At 43.8% G+C, this 22,134-nt stretch overlaps 2 protein-coding genes across 10 annotated transcripts; one reads left to right on the top strand and one right to left on the bottom strand.

Annotated features, from left to right (window-relative positions):
- Positions 1 to 72: 72 nt before the first annotated feature.
- On the bottom strand, positions 73 to 4,144 carry LOC135497356 (phosphatidylinositol N-acetylglucosaminyltransferase subunit P-like). 2 transcript variants are annotated; one of them, XM_064787185.1, is made up of 5 exons: positions 3,889 to 4,144; positions 1,639 to 1,905; positions 1,073 to 1,145; positions 655 to 773; positions 73 to 493 (listed from the first exon to the last, which is right to left on the bottom strand). In XM_064787185.1, the coding sequence occupies exons 2-5, from the start codon at positions 1,751 to 1,753 to the stop codon at positions 384 to 386; spliced, it is 417 nt and encodes a 138-aa protein (XP_064643255.1). In that variant the 5' UTR covers positions 1,754 to 1,905; positions 3,889 to 4,144; the 3' UTR covers positions 73 to 383. The 2 variants fall into 2 exon arrangements, with proteins under 2 accessions (XP_064643255.1, XP_064643256.1); XM_064787186.1 differs by lacking the exon at positions 3,889 to 4,144 and adding an exon at positions 2,112 to 2,251.
- LOC135497343 (nephrocystin-4-like) lies at positions 2,362 to 21,303 on the top strand. 8 transcript variants are annotated; one of them, XM_064787163.1, is made up of 22 exons: positions 5,110 to 5,225; positions 6,551 to 7,117; positions 8,367 to 8,510; positions 8,700 to 8,884; positions 9,193 to 9,422; positions 9,625 to 9,818; positions 9,985 to 10,115; positions 10,228 to 10,363; positions 11,160 to 11,396; positions 11,656 to 11,792; positions 12,530 to 12,610; positions 13,745 to 13,789; positions 15,173 to 15,299; positions 15,575 to 15,849; positions 16,152 to 16,244; positions 16,371 to 16,840; positions 16,999 to 17,309; positions 17,534 to 17,760; positions 18,601 to 18,790; positions 19,016 to 19,369; positions 19,616 to 19,782; positions 20,013 to 21,303. In XM_064787163.1, exons 2-22 carry the CDS (start codon positions 6,620 to 6,622, stop codon positions 20,533 to 20,535), a joined length of 4,755 nt encoding a protein of 1,584 aa, XP_064643233.1. In that variant the 5' UTR covers positions 5,110 to 5,225; positions 6,551 to 6,619; the 3' UTR covers positions 20,536 to 21,303. The 8 variants fall into 8 exon arrangements, with proteins under 8 accessions (XP_064643240.1, XP_064643233.1, XP_064643236.1 ...); XM_064787166.1 differs by lacking the exon at positions 12,530 to 12,610 and adding an exon at positions 12,142 to 12,174; XM_064787164.1 differs by having other exon boundaries at positions 5,114 to 5,189.
- Positions 21,304 to 22,134: the final 831 nt, after the last annotated feature.

The raw sequence follows: 22,134 nt of genomic DNA, 5'->3' as shown, positions 1-22,134 counted from the left end.
TGATGTTTGGCCAGCAGGTCTTCTCTTGTCAGGCCGCTATATACCCAAAAACACCAAACTAAGACGTTTTCTTTTTAGAAATATATTATCAAACATAAACAAAAGTCAAAGAAACCTTGTATAAATGCAGCAGTTTGACTTCTCGTTTGCTTCAGTTGGCAGTATCATGCACCAACTAGAAATCAAAATCCTTTGAACAGGACCGACTAAAACTGGGTTTGAAGGAGTCCCGAAATGGCAAAATGTCTTGTCATCTGACACAGTATCAACAGCACATAGGACAGTAGACTCTCGAGGTAGTCTTTCCCACAAAGGCGAAAGTTGACTGAGAGATTGATTTTATTGCAGTCGCAGGATGACATCTTTCAGGGACAGTTCTGTCATCACCTCTTCCCATAAAGTATCTGGTTGACCACTGATATATCCATGTCTCCAATTGCTGGAACAGCTCCTTCAGGCAGTGGCGAGGTTCCTACTTCTTTGCTGTATTGATCTGAAAACAAAATGAAAATCTTTACATGAAGATTAAAGTTGGGATATGACGCTAGAACTTGCTTTTCCAGGCAGTCAGTGGGCCAGACTTTTCCACTGTCACTGTTCCATCGGAACTTATTTGTATTGCCATGCAAAGCATGTTTGAACAAGATAACTCACCTTTTAATGTAAGCATAGAGTTGAGTGGAGCTGTGATTGTCATGTTGTAAGCGAAGTAGAAGATCAATAAAAAGACAAATGCCACCCAGAAGTATGTAGGAGCAGCAATGGCCCAGTACCTGCAATGCAAAAGGAAGGTTAGAGATCTCTATAAACAAATTCAAGATGGCTGCATCACAACCTCATTTTTAAAATAAGGAATGAGGAATACTTCTACGAGTAAAGTTAGAGAGGCTATTGACGGCCATAAGAAACTGGTACAAAGTCAACTATGTAACTGGCAGCCAAAGTGATCTTGGAACTAACCAGTCAAGCTGAGTAAGACCTAGACAATTTAACTGGTGGTGAATTTTATTTGCAGCACTAATAAATAGTAAGCCAAACAAGTTGAAGGACTATTACTGATATCGATACCTACTTCTGTGGCCAATAAGTTAGGCCGATCGCATGGAGCCAGCTGTCCGGGATGTATGCCCACACCAGGTAGATACCTACACAAAAAAAGATAATTTCCATATTACGCAACAAGTAACTTGTCAACCTCTAGGCTCTACACCCCCACTTCCCTGAATAGACTCTTCTATTGTATTGACGAGAACAGTCTATACAGGAAAACAAGGGTGAAAAGGTTACGCGAATATAAAAGCTCACCACTTATCATCTTTATTCAGCAATGGTTTATGGTCAGAGGTTAAATTCAAGTAATGTTCAGAAACAATTATTTTCCTCTGTTTCTTCTGTCTGGTCAAATGTTCAGCATCATGATATCCCAGTCGACCCGTAGAGGCTGCAGTGTTAGTGCCTGTAGACAGAATTGAGCAGTGACAACATATCTCAAGGAGGTTAGTGGGAGGTAGAGCAGTGGCATGATTATTTCAGGTATTCCTTTGTTGGTGAAGATATTCTCCTCCAGGAATTATGTCCTGCAGATTAAAAACCAAAAGAAGCATCCCTTCATCTTCCAAGTCCCCATCAAATACTCACCAAATGAGACAATTGATCCTAGATAGAGGACAAAACCATAGATGGCACGTTCAGGAGCTGGGGATGGTGTATGTTCGGGCATGGTGATTTCAAATTTCTTCTTACTCTTGCTCATCTTTGGAACAACTATAGTGGGAACTATGGCTGACAACCCCTGACACCCTTCCAATGCCCTTTACGACACTGCACTCAAGCTGTGATGAACCTCAAACTCACACACTCCGCCCGGTTGAGGTCAAGTCTTGATCGATGAGGATGTGGCCAGTGCTGATGATGATATGGAAAAGAATAAATTGTCAGATTGTGACCGTCCAAATAATGCCACAGTGTCCACATTGCATGTCAATACATGAATGTGGATTCCAGCCTGCAATACATGGTCATGAACATCAGATACATGAAACACCCCCTTTAGCATTACATGCATGTTACAGCAAAACAGCCTCAACAGCAACAAGTCTGGCTTTACTTACATAATTCTTGCGAGTCAAATGTCATCAAATCGGTATATTCTTGGACGAGCTAAAGTGTTCTTTAATCGAAGAAAACTACAAATTCTTCGAGTTTTTCAAAAACATGGTCGCTGACATCTTGAATAGAGAAAAAACAACGCGTCCGTACCGCCTGCCAAATGTGTAATTAACAGATTGTCGCTTATTTTGGTATGTAATAAAAATGTAATGTACATTGACTGTAAAACTATTTCATTTTCATTTAAAAAACTTTAACTAATTGTGATTTTGAAGAAATTTTTTGAATAGTTGAAGATAAATATTCGGCACTTTCTGAAAAGAATTTGCGTCCTGTACAACCAACATGGCTGCCAAGGGACAAGTTGAAGCTTGGAAAAAGTTTCTAAAGTCACATTTATCGGCTCCAGCGGCATGGGATCGAACCCAAAACTCAGGGAATCAGAGTGCTGCATTTTGCCTTTCATTTAAAACAATCGAAGGTATCTCACTGAAGGTAAATGACCATGAAAACCCCTCGACTTATGAATTTGTTGTTGTTTTGGCCCTAATCTCGGACAACTCTAATGCATTTCTATTGTCGGATATAGCTCACAAACCCACATCAGTCGACACACGAGGCCTTTGGGGTCTCAAGAACATATTTTCTTTGGCCAGGTTTATCCAATAACGTACTGCTGTTATTGATACACTCATTGGTATTGGCCCTCAAATGTTGGGCATGCTATGTCACTCGCACTGCCACTGTCACTGACTCAGTCAGTGATAGGCCGACGAATCAGAGCCAAAACAAAACAAATGCACACACTCAGAGCATGTCAGAAGGCCGACATCGACTTCGGACATTGCCATAAGCAACTGTGACCCTTTGTTCCAGGTGAAACACGTGACTGGTCAGCGCCCAAACAAACTTCTCAGAAAAGGTTGATTCATCAGTTGTCTTGACCCCTTTGCATCATAATGGTCAATGATATGTTTTTGTTCTAATCTCAGTTTAGACATATGACATGTTTTTGTATTGTTTTCTGATAGTTAGTTTGTCTGTCATTTTCCTTATTGTATTTGTAAAGAGATGGCAGCACTGTGACAGTAAAAATAAAGCTGTTGCACGATGGGTTGAGGTGAGTTCATTAAAATCAATACAGATGGCAGCACCAGTTCATCTGGCTGCCGAATGCTTTTGTCAACTCTTGTCTTTATGTCATTTGTGTCGGTGTTATCAGAATTGTTCGTTGTTTGAGTCAATGAATATGGTGTCCAGTTATGTTGTTCTTCAAAATATATTGTAAATGTGAAGTCTGCAGCTACCTGTAGGTGCAGTTTGAGCTCAGCATTACTAATAATACTAGTATAGTTAGGTCAGTCCAGACAGAGACTATTTATGAGATGTGTGAAATGCCTGAGTCCAACTCCAAGTCCTTACTGAAGACACGACTGTGTGCATTAGATACACGGCCTGGACTCTGGACACTTTAACAGGACTCTTGCCTGGAAACTTGCGCCATAAAAACTTCGACATTTCATTGATGTTTGAAAATTTAGATAAGGCTCTTTTTGAAATTTAACTAGTTATCTTTCTCTACAAAAAGATTGAATTCTTGACAATTATTGAAGACCGCCTCTGTGAGGGACTTGAAAATTCACAATGGAGAATCATCATCAATTTTGTACTGTAACTGTTCTCCGACGTCATGTCTGACGATGAATTTTGCTTCTGTAGTGAATGTCAACTGATGTAATTGTTTGGATCAACACCTTTGAACAGTTGAAACTGACTCACCTGTCTTGGGTTGTCCCAGAGAACCAATTCAGTGTAGAGCTCCTCCAAGTCATGCTAGGGCCAGTGTCTTAAAAGCAAAAGAGTTGCAATGGTGTTAACTTTCTTAATCTCGAACCGTCTTCTGACCTGTGGGTCAAAATGGCATGCTATATAACCAATAGAACTCTATTGAGTCCTCTTGAGAAAAGTGAAATATCAGGCCTAGTCCTGTTCAGGTTTAGATTGAATGTCATCTGTTGAACAAATTCAAATTGATCAGAAGTACAATGCTTGTTTTGGGTTTCACATAACCGTAGCTAAACTCTCCAAAATCAGCATTCAGTCTTGCAAGCATGATGAGCACACAAACTCGTGTTTTGGAGAGTCTCTAACAAAACTCTCCAAAACAGAGTTTGAACATGATAAAGGAATCTCAACATAATGATATCTGTATTTGTTGCTTACTCCATTGTTGGAGAGTGACATAGCTGTCACCATGTCTTGTTACCAACAAATAAATTCACAACAATCTAAATGTGGGACGACTCTTTTCAGCCATGTCTCAGCCCTGAATAAACCTCTATTGTTGGTTCATAGTGCGCATAGAAACCTTTATCACTCAGGAGAAAGTAAAATGAAATTCTGTTATCCCTAGTATGGGTTTGATAAAGTTTGTGGGTTAACCCTCTCCCTGACTTATTTGTCATTCTGATAAAACTGCGCAATGCAAGTGCAAAACAGACCATGCTAAGTTACTTAAAAAGTCAACAGTGTCAACATGAAGGTCAACATGTTATAATAACCCAGCCTTTTACCAACATGCCATCTCTGCTTTACCATAAGACCCTGTTCAGATAAAATAAAAAACCTGAGGCCTGAGCAAATATTCTACTGAACTATTAGCCCTTAAGCAAACATATTATTCAGTCCAGCATGGGCTTGACTTGAGAAATTTTATAAATGTACATTTAAACAGTGAAACATCCTACATGTACACTATTGTAATTGGAGAAACCAATAATTGTGTATCGATACAAATCAGCTTACATCAGTTGTGATGGGAAATTTGGAGTGACTCCCCCAACATGATTGATTCACCATGTTTTGGCCTCGGGCAAACTGTTCGCTGGGTGCCTCCAATAGAAAGAAGAGCCATTGATCACTCTCGCTGTGGGTGTGTTCAGAATATCAATAGCTTTTTATCAGAGTGAATGTTTGATATAAATGTAAATTAGAGCATAACTTGGTGACAGACTGTAATAGGAGGACAAAATGTCAAATTCCTGATTCTCGATAGTTGTGGACTTCTCCATTGGAATACGGTATTTTGATAAACTGTGGATACCATTTTATTGGAGGTTTGTCGCTAATGGAAGAGTTATTCGAAAGTGGTTTTAAAAAGTGTTCATGTTTCATGTATCTTTGAAGTTGTGTTCAGTTCAGTTAGTTTATTCTTTGGCTATACCCCGTTCAGATTTTGTGTTGACTATTTGGATCAATATCCTACATGGATCACTATTTTCATCATATCATGAAACCTCTTGATCTTGTTGTGTGACTCTGAGTGAGAGTAGACGTGATGTAGCTTGGCATTTCATGAAGCTTATGTCATGTATGTTGTTGATCCACTTGTGGAATTTTGTGACAGGGTCAAATTCCAGCCCAGACTCACACTACCTCAATTTGGCCTGAATGTGTCCTGTATACCCTTTGGTATTCACTGATTGGTTCTTGTTTGGGTTGCACTACCGCACCACCTCCACAGGGTTTTATTTACCTCTTACACCTTACTTTGACATGCGTAGGTGTTTCAGCCACTAGATTGGCAGAAAACGGTACAGCCTAAAAAGCAGGGTCGTCCAGCTTAATGAAGGCATTGGCCTCTGATGAAAAAAGGCAGGGCAATAAGAGAAAGTTGAGACAAGGCAGGGTGCTGTGAAACACCATACATTGTTCATGAGTTGGATGTTATTTCATGTATGTTATTTCAATAAATATTATCTTAGAGGTGATATTCAATTGCTGTCATACATGTAGGTTCCATGTATATCAAGAATATTGGTCAATCTCTCTCTGTCTCGCTCCTTTTAGAGTAGTTATACACCCAAAACACCACAGTTGAGGACAAGGTTGGGGTCTCCATGTCCCATGACCCATAAAATCTTCTAAAATGGATTGAATTTGAATCATGCATTCATGGGTGCCTTAGCTACATGCTGATCACCCAGTGTTGGCATATCTAGACCGACCGGTCAGCTAGCCTTGGCATCATTTGTCCACTCTGCTAAGCTAATGACCGAGGATTGATAGGGGAAGTTGTTTATATGTTTCCATGGGAACTGACATGTCGGGTTATGTCGGGGAAGTAGATTTTGATTGAGTCTTAATGTGTTGCTTCATATCATAATCAATTGTCGACCTGTTAGTTCGAAATGTACGCTTTGTGTTTCTCATTCAATCAGTAGAGAGGTTTTATAATGTTATCTTTTTGCAAATTCATTGGATTCTTCCTTATTGGTCCCCTCAGTCACATTAGGTGGTCCTTAGAGAGGTTTGATGGACAAGGTGGTCCACTGCATCAATCAAGGATTGCACTCTTTGGGCTAAAAATTCTCCAGTTTGGAGATACTTTAGCCCTGCCGTCACTGCTCTGATGTGTGACATCTTTAAAATGTTTCTGCAGGAACGAGACACAATTTGAATTCGAACTTTAAACTTTGATGAATCACATAAAACAGAGCAGAAGTGAAACATGGAGGAACTTCTGAATCAGCTGAAAGCTCGCGATGCCACGACAGACCAAAATGCCTCTGCTAGCCCTCAAGCAGGGCGAAATCTCAAACCACCAGGTAGTCCACGACTGTCTCCGAGTCATAGTCGGCAGCCGTCTGGGAGCCGGAGCCCCCGGCCACCTGGAAGCCCAAGTCACAGTCGGCAGCCGTCTGGCAGTCCACGTCCTCCAGGGACACCCTATGCACCAAGCCAGCGAACCGACAGCCAGGTCTCCATTGAAAATGACAAGAAACGAAAGTCAATAACGTGGGGGAAAGATCAGATGAAGATGGTCGAGGGACAGCCTCCACCGTCTCATGTCGTCCATTACATAAAGATGCACCAGTTTCCTGAGAATGAAGATCGTAAATACGCTAGTGGTGGGCCCAGTTTTGATGCACCATTTTGTGTGAGCTTGAACTTCATTGTTAACTTGCCGGATCCAACGTTCTTGGATGACCAGGATAGGCAGTACAGGGTAGGTATACGCACCTTAAAAGGGTAGATCTAGTATCTCCAGGTTCGGCGGAGAGTTCACTTGTACTAATCTATGGGTACACATGCTCACGATTGAGATTCGGATTCCAGTTAGACCTTTATCTGCATGTGGTCTAAGGGGTTAATTTGATTGCTCTTCTTAATCACACCGATGTTGAATACATCCGTGCAATGTTTTGTTCAATTCAGCTAGCGATGATTAAATTGAACATTCTCCGATTACAACTCAATATCCGACTCGTGTTGGACAAGTTTTGTTAGAGTATTTCCATGGTAACGTGTTGCTGTTGGTGGTAAGACAAGTAGGTGGGTAGTTGTTCTCTCGCCCAGGTACCCCAGGGTTGTTGGATGTATCTACTGGAGTTGAATTGGATCCAGGGATTACTTTCACTTGTTGCCCTGTTCTGTTGTGCACTTTGTTGGAAAGGTTCATGTATTGTTATGATTATGTTGTACCAGTATTGAGAAGTGTGCTGCGTCGTTGCTTTGAGCTGCCTTGTTCGTAACCTGATTGTGCTGTGCTCCGGGTGGGTCTGTCATATCTGTCACTCAGTAAATTAAAATTTACTCATGAGTCTTAAATCACGTCGAAGATTGAGTGAGGATTGTATTGGATATTGGAGGATTAATCTTCTTAAGTTGCATACTTCCCTGCAGATGTAATATTGATTTCAGATAATTTACATAGCGTAAGAGGCTTTGTGGTGATTAACTCTGAAATTGTAATTGGAAAAAAACAGCAGAGTTAACATCTGCAGAGTTTAGGAAACTCCCGAGTTAATATCTGCAACAGTCCAAATGCTTAGTGTTATTCTGCAGTCATGTTGATTCTCAGCTCCATGTTGTTCATTATAAACATGACAACAGCGTTACAAAAGTGGTAAAATCAATGGCCGTGTCAATGACCTGTGACGGTGTGCTTGTTTCCATCCGGAGTTAGTAACTCCATTTATCATTGATGGCAATGGATGGAGTGTCACTATGAAGTGGACTGATTGTATTAAAATGTGATGAATTCGTGTACCTACTTAACAAATTGATTTTGAATTTGACATGAATTTTAGTGGTTAGGGCGCCAGGCTCGAAATCTGGTGGGTCGGCTCTCCCAAGGATCACAACCTTCTCATTTTGTGTCTTTGAGCAAGACACATAACCCTTTATCACACCTCTTTTCCCAGCTGATAGCACATGGCTTTAGCTAAATCTTTTGGAAATTGCTATATTTTCAGGGCGACGCCAATAAGTGCCAGTACCAATTACTCATCAGTTTATACGACATCACATACGATCGGTTCTTTGGTCGGACCTGGCATGGGCCGCCCGTCAACCCCAAGCCAGTCCCTGGACAGAAAGCTCGCCTTAATTACAGTCAGGTTGGTATATCGTTTTGGTTTCAAGACATGAGCACACTGCCCTGCCCGGGGGAAATGAAGGAAAGTCTGTTTTAACTCTGTTCTAACAGCCAAGACCGTCACTGTCAGTTCTCAGTTCAGATCTTATGATAATTCCTCTGATCTTTAGCTCTGATTCACCAAACTCTTCTCATTTCCCGCTCTTTCCAGAACGTATATTTCCACACGACAATCAATGATACCAACATCTGTGTCGTCTGCGAGCTCATCGCTATCCAGGCCGACACTGCTGGGAAGAAACAGATCGTCAATGTCGGCTGGGGATTCTTCCGGCCGTTCAAATGTGAAGGGGACATGGTCGACACGATGTCTTCAACTCCAGCACCGACATGCAAGTAAGAAGATTTGAGTGCTTCTCCATCCTAGCAACCCTTGTTATGTTGTCACTGTAATATCAAATTTGAATTAGAATACACTTGTGTACCATCAAAGTAAAAAATAGCTCCAATATACTTCCATCTTCTCCAAAATATCATCTGAACAGTTGGGTTGTCTGCCCTCTCCTTAAAACCATAACAATGTTAGTCTTTCTTTGTTACTAAGTTCATTCCATAGCTTGGTTCCCTGGAGAAGGAACTCACCAGGCTATGCATCTTGAGGTGACACCCAGTTTTGCAGCTTTGTCAAACTTTGTCTCTTTCAGAATGGACCTATACTATGGTTCGCCAAGGGCACTGCTGTTTCTGGAGGACCCCATCGAAAACAACCCAAACCTAAAGTTCATTGATGGCTGTAGCCTTGCCTACACCATCCGAACTCACAAGAACTTCATGAAGGTCATGCACCTTATCCCGGAGAACGTCATTATCGGTCCAAATGATATCGTGCCAGGTGTCGTGGAGGCGCGCCTAGATCCAAAGAACCCACATCTACGTAAGTGTCAAAGAAGCTTTTGTCTCCGAATGTTGTCCTGGGTCTCTCTGTAATGAATACAACCAGTTCTCTGAGGATAGCTTATCCCAGTTAAGTTCCTCTCTGGCAGCCAGTTTAGAAGTGTATTTTACTATTTGTTTATTATCAGACCCTGTGGCTGTTAACGGTTTTGTTTTAATATGAATCTTTATCCCTCTCACAGCTGTCGATAGTTTCCGTCGTCCAAAAGCCGAGAGAACCGTGCCATGTTACATCGATAAACTCAACATCCGACTGCAGCCATCGGTGGAGGCTTTCGAGGATGAACTGTGTAAGCTGCTGAATGAGGACAGAATGAACAGAGATAATAAGGTCGCAGATGGGACGAATGTTACTGTGCTTGAGAGGAGACTACAGGTGAGATATATACATCATTACCCCAACGTCAAGCAAGCTTCTCTGTCAATAAAACCCCTCCTTGATTTATGAAGAGATTAATCTATCTGGGCCAAGTTGCTCTATCAGAGTGAGAGGCATTTGCCAGCGTTTCATGTACCTCATTTGATCGTATTTCCTTCTATAGGTTGGCATCCACAATGGTTGGGGCTACATCGAGAAGCCGCAGACAGTTCACTTGACCACTGAAGCTGCTGGCAAGTCTGGCACTGCATCTTTGAGACGAGGACACAAGAGGACCTCCTCCTCCGCATCTGGGTAAGTCTCAAGATGGAGAGCTTTTTGCGGAAATGATAATAAAAGGCAGCAGACTTTGTTGTTCTGATCATTACAGCTACGGACTTGTTTATCATAACTATCTTTGTTTCAGCGATGCCCTCTCCTCAGTCGGCCTCGTCCTGAAGAACCGTATTGAGATCGATCATCTGGTGCAGGACCCGATGTATACGATTGTATTCCTCTTGGAGTACGTTATGACCGAACCGTTGAATCGGGAGGAGAGAAAGGTGAGATTTACGGCATTCAGAGGATATTTAACAAAGTATTTTTGTTTAACAAAAACCTAACTGAATGTGGGGAATAAATCTAACAGAAGCTGCAAGGTTTAAATTGGCTGCTTTGGATTAACAGTTTTCTTTTACTGCCATTGTTTCTGTTGCTATGCTTCCACAGCTTCTCACTAATAACTTGCTTTGCTTTATGTGCTTATTTCTTCAGGGTGGCAGCAGTGTCTCGGTAGCCGTCCCTTTATCAGTCAGTCAATGCATGTTCCCTTGTCCTATGAGAGTCAGTCAATGCATGTTCCCTTGTCCTATGAGAGTCAGTCAATGCATGTTCCCTTGTCCTATGAGAGTCAGTCAATGCATGTTCCCTTGTCCTATGAGAGTCAGTCAATGCATGCCCCCTTGTCCTATGAGAGTCAGTTCTATTGCATACTCAACACGCGTCACTTTGCATGTAATATAGTACACACTATCACCTTTCATATAAAATCTGCCATAGGTCCTCCAATGGAAAATATCTCACTCCTGAAGCATTGGCAGCTATCTCTTCTCCAACAATCCTCTATTGTTGTTAGGTGTTTGGATTGTCACCTGTGAATACTTCAACAAAGGAATAGGTTTTTTTGTTTGCTGTATATAAAATTCCCCCACCATTCTCGGCAACCTTGACAAAAAGTAAGAAAATTGATCAGTCTGATCAGACGACATAAGTTGTTTTGCTTGAGGCCTGTTTGTGTTTTTGCCTAACCTGTACTATTCTGGATTGTTAAACTTTAAATCCTGACTATGATATATCCAGATGTCGATGGTGCGCACCCAGTCCCTCACGTTTGCCGTCCGCTGGTCAGCATGGAGTCCCTTTGTTAATAAGAGCGGCGACGCCACCCTGCAGCTGATTGGAGGCCCATCCTCGATCCCTGATGGCCTGATGGTCTATAAGAATCCATCCCTTGAAGCTGGGGTTGAGTCACAAGAAGAGTCCAAGACCAAGCTGAATCCTGGCATCATGAACTTTACGTTTGTGAATCAACGCGAGGTAAGAACTCTCAGATCCCCTTGGTTTGGTCTTGATATTGGTGGTCTATCAGCTGCAGAGAGTTGAGGAGTGGGGTCTGTTGTGAGAGAGGGGGTGACTCATGATGATCACTGGGCCACCTTGGCAGTTGACACCACGGTCTTTGGGAAGTCACTGCCTGTCTGTCACTGTTTTATGGTGTGTACCAAGTTTAAGTTTGATATGGACAGTTATAGAGACATACTATATGAACAAAAGAGATCTTACGTGTTCCTTCCAGAAACTTGCCGAGAACCTTAACGTTGATGCTGGTAATTTCGGCCGTGGAAGTCCAACGGAACTCATCAGTCACGAGTCGGCCAGCTCACTGCATGCAGAGTTACCTGGGAAGCCACCAGTCCCCATGAGAGACTCAAAGTGAGTAAAGTGCATATGTTGAGTTAAGCTTTCTTTAAAACTGCTAAGCGATTTATGATGAAATGTTAATTGATCTCAGAATTACTTTAACTGTCAAACTTGCCAAATTTTAAATGGCTTTCTCATATCATACCATTAGGTATCCTGCTGTGTAGTTCGCCCCTAGTATTCCCTAGTCACATTTCCTTGTAGATTTCCTCTGCTTTTTACCCAGAAATTCAATATCAAGGGCCAAACTAGGGTATTACTGTTGTCTATACCAACAAACTTTGCGCGAGAATTTGTCAGTTACAGTATTATAGATAAACTTGTTTAAAGAGTTGTTGACACTTTGTATGATTCTATTCAGTGCGGAACTGCAGACAAATGTTGAGAAAAAAAGGTAGAAATATAATGTTTGGTGATTAGGTGCTAGAGTGAAGGATTGGTGGCTAGGTGGTTTGAGTTGGTTGCTAGGTGATAAAGTTAGTTGCTAGGTGAAACGAGTGGGTTGCAGGGTTGTAGAGGACTAGAGTGTTTACTAGCTAGAATTAGGATAGGGTAGGAGGTGGTTGGGAGAAAAAGTTCCAGTTGAGCTCCTCTTGCGGTGGAGTGACAAAACTTTGTCAAGATACGTAGTTTCTAGATGAGTTTTATGGTTGCTAGGAAGTGGTTTTCGTAACTATGGGATACCTTGGTATCTAGGTGGAAGGAAAACAATGGACTGTCACTTGACTGATGTGCATGGTGTCTTACAGCAGGCTTGATGCTGATAGCTTCGACGGGGTGACCGTAGAATCGTTTGTCGTCCCAAAACCACACAAACAACAACAACAGCAGTGAGTAAAGTTCTGCCTCTGTCAAATTGATGTCACCTCCCTAATTGATGTTTACGACTATAATGTGTTCTGTGCTGTAATCCTATAACTAGTAATCTGTTTTTGAAAACTAACAATCCATGACCCAGTTGCTAACTCAGCCTTAGTCACCGATAATGGTGTAGCCTCCTTCAATATATTCCATTTTATAAATCACTTAAGGACTTTGTCATGCCGGTGTTCGGGTAACGGTGACTGATCATGCCATGCTGGTGTTTGGGTAACGGTGACTGATCATGCCATGCTGGTGTTTGGGTAACGGTGACTGATCATGCCATGCTGGTGTTTGGGTAACGGTGACTGATCATGCCATGCTGGTGTTTGGGTAACGGTGACTGATCATGCCATACTGGTGTTCGGGTAACGGTGACTGATCATGCCATGCTGGTGTTCGGGTAACGGTGACTGACCATGCAACTGGGTCAAGTACTGTAAGGTTCTTTGAGAAAAAAACCTTAATTACACTTTTCAGTTTGCAGCAGTAACCAACTTTCGCAGTTGTACAAAGAAGACACTTTTCAGCTTTTCCTGTAGCTTTTGATTCAAATATCAGTCAGTTTTTACATGTGCTTTCTAGATTGATAGAGCAAACGTGTGAATAGTTATCAACATCAATCCAGCTTGAAAATTATTTCGTTACCCATTATTAGAACTAGCCAGTTTTGAATGTTAAGTTCCATGCTAGTTTTAGAATCTCAATCAACAGATAGGTTAGTCAGAGCGAGATAGTTTGTATGTGGAGTTTGTATGTTTGTCTAGATTATATTTATCTGGTACAAGTGCCGCTGATGCCTTTAGGAGTTCAGCGAGTTGCTGATAGGACTGGAAAGGTCTTGACTCCAAATAATCATGATGGTTTCACTTGTTCCACAGGCTTGGTGATTAGTTTCAGTTGCCGAGACAATGACTTACATTGAAATTAATCCAACGCCTGTGAAAGCCATGCAGGCAGTTCCCGCTGTAGTGAAGAACACGCTTAACAGGCAGCCAGTGTGAAATCTGCACAAATTAATACCGTTATTATATTAACAACGCTATTAAAACGCCTAACTAACCATAACATTTTGTTATTTTCCTACCCAACTCACGAATCAGGTTGAACATGCAGACTGTAAGACAACATCTCATACAACAACAGAGGTTGGTATCTGCACATCAACAACATGCATGTTTTCATCCCTTCTTTAATACCGTCCAGTTATTGCTGAAATACCATACAGTCTCTCTAGAATTGGTTGTCACTGATATCTTTCTCTCTTTGTTTCAAATGAGCATGTGGTGCTTTTCATTCATTTACTATCAGTCCTTACGGTTCTCTTCAAAGGTGTTGGACAGTGACCGTGTTATCTCTGCTCTGTTTCAGAAGCCAAGAACCCACATTTGGCTCCCCGCAGTCTCCATTAATGGCCCCGATGTCACAATATCCATATAGCCCTGGAAGGTGCGATGACTTGCAGAAACAAATCACCTTTGAGCCTGTTTGAAGTGTGAACCTGTCACCTACAACCCGATTGCATGATCACTTAAAGCGCAACTGGAGTTCCCAATTCCTTCAGCACCCTTCCCTCTGCACCACAACCCAGCATTGCATTCCTTCCCACCTTTGAGTTGCGTCCCGTTACGTTCCGTGCACCTTTGAGTTGCGTCCCCTTACGTTCCGTGTACCTTTGAGTTGCGTCCCCTTACATTCCGTATACCTTTGAGTTGCGTCCCCTTACGTTCCGTGTACCTTTGAGTTGCGTCCCCTTACATTCCGTGTACCTTTGAGTTGCGTCCCCTTACATTCCGTGTACCTTTGAGTTGCGTCCCCTTACATTCCGTGTACCTTTGAGTTGCGTCCCCTTACATTCCGTGTACCTTTGAGTTGCGTCCCCTTACATTCCGTGTACCTTTGAGTTGCGTCCCCTTACATTCCGTGTACCTTTGAGTTGCGTCCCCTTACATTCCGTGTACCTTTGAGTTGCGTCCCCTTACGTTCCGTGTACCTTTGAGTTGCGTCCCCTTACGTTCCGTGCACCTTTGAAATACTTTGCACCCTGTCCAAACACTGTTGTTGCCTGACTGCACCAATGATGATTTATAATCAAGCTCTTGCTCTTTATTTATGGCACCTTGACCGGCGAGTTCATGGGTTAGGTTTGTCATCGTCCGTGGTGGGACAAACAAATGTCTCAGACTATAATATAAGTCAGCTTGTGTTATAAACTGTGCTATAGTCTTGAGCAGGTCGGGTGTGCAATATCTGGGAGTAGCGGAGCCCTTCTTTTTTTCTGTGAGACTCTTTGGATACAAAATGCTGTCGACTTTATATTACCTGCAAAATTTTGGGTGAGTTTTTCAATTTTGCGGAATCTTTCAGCCAGATACGCACAGCTGGGCTGACTGAAACCCTTTCCTTTGTTCAATGGTGGGTGAGGTTGTAGGGGCGGATCCAAGGGAGTGAGGTTGTCCGCCCCCTTCCCCCCTTGTATAATTTTTCCGGCAATTTTGAAAGTCTTTGACAATGATTATGTGATCTTTCAGGAGTGAGATGGATGCGCAGATGATGATGTCACCGAGAGGCATGTATAACCCCTATACTGGTATGATGTATCCACCAGGTCCGATGGGCTACCCCATGCCCATGATGGGATCAATGGGTTATCAAGAGGTAGGGTCAATGTCGTCTGTGAACTTTCACCGTGGACTGCCTGGCGCTATTTTGTGAAAATTGCGGAGAGTTTTGGCTAATTTCTGCGTCTGGACACTGTTCATGACAGATGCCACCTACAGTCCTAAGGAGTTAAGCATGCTGTGCCTTCTCACAGACGTCCTTTTGTTCTTCCCCTCATCGTGATTAGTTAAGATCACTGTGGATGCTGTTCCCCTCATACTCTGATTAGGTATTCAAAGGTTAACCCACACTGCTTTCTCCCTCTCTCATAGCCTGGGTCTGCCCGCCTCGACCTGCAGGAGCTTCCATACCAGCCGACCCATTCTCCCATCCTGGCTCTGTCGCCCCACATCCACGCCGGCCAAGGCCTCTCAAGGGCGGCCTACGCTAGGCTTTACAGCGTTGGGTTCCCGACGATACTTGACCGAGGTGGTGAGCCACCCGATGTGGTTGATCCGTCTGATCATGTGACGTACCGACCAGAGAAGGAGGAGTATGACCAGTTGCAGAGTAACGAGGTGACGTTACAATTCCTTGCTTATTCAAAGTAAGTCAGTGTCAGTGGTTTTGTTGAGATGATGTTTTCAAACTACTTGTGCCATTTGAGGTCCAGGTGCAGTTGATGTTTACACATACATGGATAGGGAACTGCCAATGCTGGCGTGGTGAAGACGAGGTTCGGTCTGTACCTAATGCCTGACATAGCAGCATGAGCTGATACTGCTGATAGAGACACGCATGATCACAAAGAAGGAGAAGAAAAACAAAGCATGGCTTGCACGTTGGGTCATTTCCAGTTCTAGGTACGAGCAGCTTGGTACACATTTGAACTATTTCATTTATTTGCAGGATGTTTACCCCGACGGCTAGCAGCTCCAAGGCTCCAGGAACTATCTTCTTCACGTTCCAGTTCTACAGATTCCCACAGGTTACGTCAGAAAGGTGAGCAGAGATTATTGATTGTGTCGTAGCTGCACTTTCCTGTGCCCCAGTTGCCGAGTAACCTTGCTCCAACTCTGATTTAATGGTCCCTGCTTGCTCTTCACATGCACCATCCTTTCATTGTAGGCTGCTGTTGGGTGACCCCGAGTGTGAGTTGAGTGCTGATCCCAAGTCCATGCCCTGCATCCTGAAACGCTTGGAGAAAGACAGTACGGCTCTGTCGGGACCTCCCGGTTATCAGGTGAAATACTACGTCGACCCAGCGTTCCTCAAACCAGGAGAAGGGGCATTGTTTGTCAAGCATCTTTCACAGCAGACGCTCCATATTGACGTCTGGGATGGCGACTCTCTTCTGTTGATTGGCTCCTGTGCTGTGGAACTGAAGCACCTCTGCCGCCAAGGTCGCGAGGCCGTCCAAATAACGTACGAACTCGATGTGATATCGACTGAGTATGGTGCAGAGGAGACCCCGAATCTCACCGGCGATCTTTCCAGGAGCGGGAGCGTCAGACCTGTTGGGGTCACCACAGCTGTCAAAGGGCGTCTTCACCTTCGGTTGGCCAATGTTGGTTTCCCGACCGACAAGTCACAGAGAAGTGAGTATGGCTGAACTCGTCCAATGTCTGGTAGTACCCTGTGTTGATATTTTAGGAAAAAAGATGTTTTGGGTGAATTTTGATACAAAAGAGAGTTTGAATTTCATACCGTTCAGTCATTTGTTAACTTGAGTGACCTGACTTCATCTCTTCTCCAGCTGATACCACCGCCATCGCCAAAAAGCCGCAAACTGTCATCAGCTCCGACATGAATGCCACCGGTTTCCACGGCGGCAGCCTAACAACGACCTTCTCCCAACTCCACAAGGTCAAACGCACATATAAAGCACAGCCATTGGCCGAGACGAACCATGAGCTGGCAACAATGCTGGTGACCAAGCATCGCCCGCTGCAGCAGAAGGAGGAGGAGCTTGAGAAGATGGATCCTGCAAGGAGACGGAAGCTGGCTCGCATGCAGGCGGTCAGACAGACAGATGGAGAGGAGAACGAAGTGCCGTTTTCGTTTTCGGTGAGTTGATTTGATGAAGAGACAAAGTAGAATGAGCCGAGTTTAAGCAGCGGCATGTCTCATTTCAGCCTTGTCCTCAACATGACAAAGTTACTATGATGCTGTGCCACGTTTGGATTGACATTCTCCAGGGTTGACGAAATGACAATGTGACCACATTGACAGAAATTGGCAGCTGAAGTAGTTTTTGAGATAACTTATATCCACTGCTTCTCCATCCATAGGCTTACAAAGTTGAAAAAGCTGATCGAACTCGTGACCTCAAGACCATCGAGTGTTACCGCCAGACCACCAAACGCGAGGGCATCCTGAACATGCTGAACCAAGCTATGACAACCGACCATACCCTCTACCCGTCGATGGGCTCTGCAGAATTCTTTGAGTATTCTCTAAAGAATCCGTTCAACGTGCAGCATTCTGTGATAGTGTGTGTACAAGATCCAGATCTACAGTAAGTACCCCTGAAGGAATCGGGCCTGATTCTGGAAGATATCGTAATCAATGCAGCCAGTCGGAAGAAGATCTTTAAGCTGGAGCTGTTATTCCACCAGAATGTACCTCAGCCGCACGTCACATTTACTTCTAACCTGGCACCATATCAAGCCAGTCACACCCGACTCTATAACGCTTCTCATCTTTGCAGTGTAGTTACAGATGCCCTGGCACCATATCAAGCCAGTCACACCCGACTCTATAACGCTTCTCATCTTTGCAGTGTGGTCACTGATGCCCTGGCACCATATCAAGCCAGTCACACCCGACTCTATAACGCTTCTCATCTTTGCAGTGTAGTTACAGATGCCCTGGCACCATATCAAGCCAGTCACACCCGACTCTATAACGCTTCTCATCTTTGCAGTGTGGTCACAGATGCCCTGGCACCATATCAAGCCAGTCACACCCGACTCTATAACGCTTCTCATCTTTGCAGTGTGGTCACAGATGCCTTGGCACCATATCAAGCCAGTCACACCCGACTCTATAACGCTTCTCATCTTTGCAGTGTAGTCACAGATGCCCTGGCACCATATCAAGCCAGTCACACCCGACTCTATAACGCTTCTCATCTTTGCAGTGTAGTCACAGATGCCCTGGCACCATAACAAGCCAGTCACACCCGACTCTATAACGCTTCTCATCTTTGCAGTGTAGTCACAGATGCCCTGGCACCATATCAAGCCAGTCACACCCGACTCTATAACGCTTCTCATCTTTGCAGTGTAGTCACAGATGCCCTGGCACCATATCAAGCCAGTCACACCCGACTCTATAACGCTTCTCATCTTTGCAGTGTAGTCACAGATGCTCGGGAGTGGCGTCATTACAAGATGCTGAATAACCTCGTCACGCCCGTGGAGGAGGGCATGTTTAACGTGGAGAAGACAACCGAATATCCTGAGATCTTCCTCAGGCCAAAAGAGAAAGTCAACATTCCGTTCAAGTTTGTGTCGTTCAAAGCAGATCACACCATACATCCTCAGGTAGGGAAAAGATTGATGATATTGTTGACAGACTCTGCTGGATGTGTCCTTCGTATAATCAGTCACCATTTTCAATTGCTTTATAGCTTAATTTGCAAATGGAGATTGTTTTAAAGAGGATTTTGTCCATATTCTATGTTGTAGATTCGGGAAATTTCAACACTTTGTCTCTTCGTCCCTGGTTTACTTTGCGATTTCGTAATGACCTTGATATTCCTTTTGCAGACACCAACAGATCCTTTCCGCCCTGCCCCTAATCGACCACAGGAGAAGTCCAACCCGGACTCAGACACTCGTGTCATTACCGTCCAGTTCCTCACCAAAGATGGTAAACTCATGTCTCAGCTGAATCTGCGCATCGCCCCACAGCCACACGTCATCGACCAGACGTTCCGTTTCTACCACCCAGAGCAGGCGTTCTTGAAGAAATCCATCCGTCTGCCGCCATTCCATACGATACCTGGAGCTCCTGTAGGTGGCGCTGGCTTCTCACAGCTCTATATACGCTGTAGTGATCCGAATGTGATATGTGAAGCAAAGAATACCCAGAGCGGAGAACCACAGGATGTCTTCTTGAAGGTGGGTTAGCTGCTTTCTCATGTCCTTTCATCAGTAAGCAGGCCGAAATAAACACTTCAAGTTTAATGTGTATTCATTTTTGCATCAGGTGTCAAGTTCAGGATGCGAGATGAAAGGTGCCGTTTCATATTGTGTTTGCTTTCTCCTCTTTGGGACTAACTGTCAACTCCCTGCTTGCCTTTTTGTACATCTAAACTCATCATTTTCACGTCGAAATCATTTCAATAAGTTCATGAACTGTTCCAGGTCGCATGCGGTCCATCTCCTCAGATCAAGAAGTTCTTCATGGCCATCTATACGGACCTATTCCTATCGAAACCCATCCAGATTTGGCAGTTCTTCATCCACTCTCTCCAGAGGGTCGATGTGACGTGTACCGAGGGTCAGACAAGTCGGTTCTCACTTATTCTCAGGTAGGTAGAAGAAACGTCTTGAGTCCCATTGTTTATGTGACAATACAGTGGAACCTCTGGACACCTTTGTAAAGGAAGGTAACATAAGGACACTTGTATCTGTTCAGAGTTTGGTTACACCAACAGGACTTCGGTGAATATCATGTTGGCGTTACCCAAAGCATATAAGTCAAGCTTACTCATTACTGCTTTGACTCTGTTGACTCACACATGTCCTGTTTTGATTGCAGGGGAACTCAAGCATCCAGACTCGCAGCATGTTACTCCTCCCACCCTAAAGAACTACAAATCGCACCAAAAGATTCCTTCATGTTGGCGGCAAACACCGTCCACGAGTTAAACGTTGCTGTCCGACCGCTGCAGGTTGGGTCAAAATACATGTTCCTGAATGTTGTTGACGTGGAATTTCACCAATTGATCAGAACGTGGCTGATCTGTCTTTCATGCAAAGCTCCCGTTGTCTCCAAAGCCTTTGAGTTACAGATCCCAATAGGGGGCGGCAAGGGTTCCAATAAACGTATCACATACACGAACCCGTACCCGACCAGGAAGACGTTTAACTTGACAACGAACCGCGATGACTTGCTGCAGTTTAAGGAAGCACGCATTGAGATAGCAGCAGGAGATACGTATACGATTGGACTGAGGTTTACACCGAGTATGATGCCAGGGGCGGCGTCCATCTTGATCTTCATTAACGACGACGAGGGGAAGAACGAGGAGACCTTCTGTGTGAAGGCACAATACGCCTGACTCCTTCAGGACTGACCAGACATCTGTTGTTTGTGTCAGACGTGGGAATAGCCAAAAGCTGCACAGTATTGAGTCTCAATCATGTGCTTGACATTAAGTTTAATGGACTTAACTGAAGACGCCAAGTTATTGTTTTGAAAAGCGGGGTCTGGGCCCTGATGTCTCGGTTCTCTCCTTCAAACTTGTTTTCTAAGTTTATAATGGGAGGAGATGGGGAGAGGGGGGTTCATTGTGTAGTATAGATTTGTAGGTTAGCTGATGAAGTTAGCATGCGTAGAAGTATTGATTGTAGATTTGTTAATTCACCATTATTTATACCGTCCTCTTTTACAGTATTTTATATGGAGTTAGTTTGTACATCAGATGTTAATATTATTTATGAAATCAGTTGAAGTGTAGGCTTCGCGTAACTGAAGTAAAACTTCTATATGGTGCATTGGTTATATTCGAATACAGTTCAGTGCAGTAGACAGTGTGTATCAAAAAGAATAATTGCGTCTCCAAAATCAGCTGAAAACACAGGAGACTAGGATAGTACATGTAGTAGTAGCCTCTCCTGCTCTCTCCACTAACACAGCCTTGAGGTATATGCAGTGTAGTGTATCCAGGTGTCATTGGTGTGTGCAGTGCCTTCAGATGTACAGGATGTCTCACATTAAACAATAACAGCCAATTTTCAAAGTGTAACATTCTTTTTGATACACACTATAATACAGACAAACATCAGTAGTAAAGGAAGCGCATAGTTCATTGTAAATTGCAAATAGACTGCAGTATATTTTGAACTCTTTGTTGTTGTTGTTTTTATCACTAAGGTGCTGTGCTTTGATGTGACGAGGGACTGTCTGAGCAAATTGGACAACCTGGGACACAATCGGAACCCTTCTAGGGGAGCTGCCAGGTCTGATTTGGTCTGGTTGTGACTGTCCCGACTCTTCTACCAAGTTGGCAACACTGTGAAGCAGCCGTTTCCAATTTGGTCTGGTTGTACCTGTCTCAACTCTGAATTGACAAGATGGAGCAGCCAGGACCGACTCTGCCTGGTTGTAACTGTCTCAACTCTTTAACGAGTTGGCAAGATGGTGGAGCAGCCAGGACCGATTCTACCCGGTTGTACCTGTCTCAACTCTTTAACGAGTTGGCAGGTTGGTGGAGCAGCAAGGGCCGATTCTGCCTGGTTGTAACTGTTTCAACACTTTCATCGAGTTGGCAAGATGGTGGAGCAGCCAGGGCCGATTCTGCGTGGTTGTAACTGCCTCAACTCTTTCATCGAGTTGACAAGATGGTGGAGCAGTCAGGACCGATTAAGCTTGGTTGTGACTATCTCAACTTTCTCACCAAGGTGTTAAGACGATGGTGCTGCAAGGCCCGATTCAGATCTAGTTCTGACTGTCTCGTTGTTGTCAATGTGTTGGCAAGACAGTGACACAACCAGGTAGCTTTGTCTCTCATCTTTCACCATGTTGGTGAGATGGTGGAGCGTTCAAGTCTGTTACTTGTCTGGATGTGGCTGTCTCATTTCATTCGCAGTATGGGCAAGACGTTGGATCAGCAAGGTCCGATTCGGTCTGGTTGTGACAGTCTCTGCATTTTTGGCAT

The sequence above is a fragment of the Lineus longissimus genome, chromosome 12 (genome assembly GCF_910592395.1).
Source record: "Lineus longissimus chromosome 12, tnLinLong1.2, whole genome shotgun sequence".
In the NCBI taxonomy this organism is placed as follows: domain Eukaryota; kingdom Metazoa; phylum Nemertea; class Pilidiophora; order Heteronemertea; family Lineidae; genus Lineus; species Lineus longissimus.
Note: the sequence above shows the minus strand (reverse complement) of the source record. Positions and strands in the feature narration are given on the sequence as shown.

Coding starts and splice junctions, on each gene's coding strand:
- LOC135497343 (XM_064787163.1), top strand. CDS start 6,620: ATGGAGGAACTTCTGAATCAGCTGAAAGCTCGCGATGCCACGACAGAC. Junction 13,790..15,172: donor CATCTCATACAACAACAGAG/GTTGGTATCTGC, acceptor GTGATCTTTCAG/GAGTGAGATGGATGCGCAGA. Junction 17,310..17,533: donor AAGTGCCGTTTTCGTTTTCG/GTGAGTTGATTT, acceptor CTCCATCCATAG/GCTTACAAAGTTGAAAAAGC.
- LOC135497356 (XM_064787185.1), bottom strand. CDS start 1,753: ATGAGCAAGAGTAAGAAGAAATTTGAAATCACCATGCCCGAACATACA. Junction 1,146..1,638: donor AGGATCAATTGTCTCATTTG/GTGAGTATTTGA, acceptor TTTTTTGTGTAG/GTATCTACCTGGTGTGGGCA. Junction 774..1,072: donor CTAACTTATTGGCCACAGAA/GTAGGTATCGAT, acceptor TTTGCATTGCAG/GTACTGGGCCATTGCTGCTC.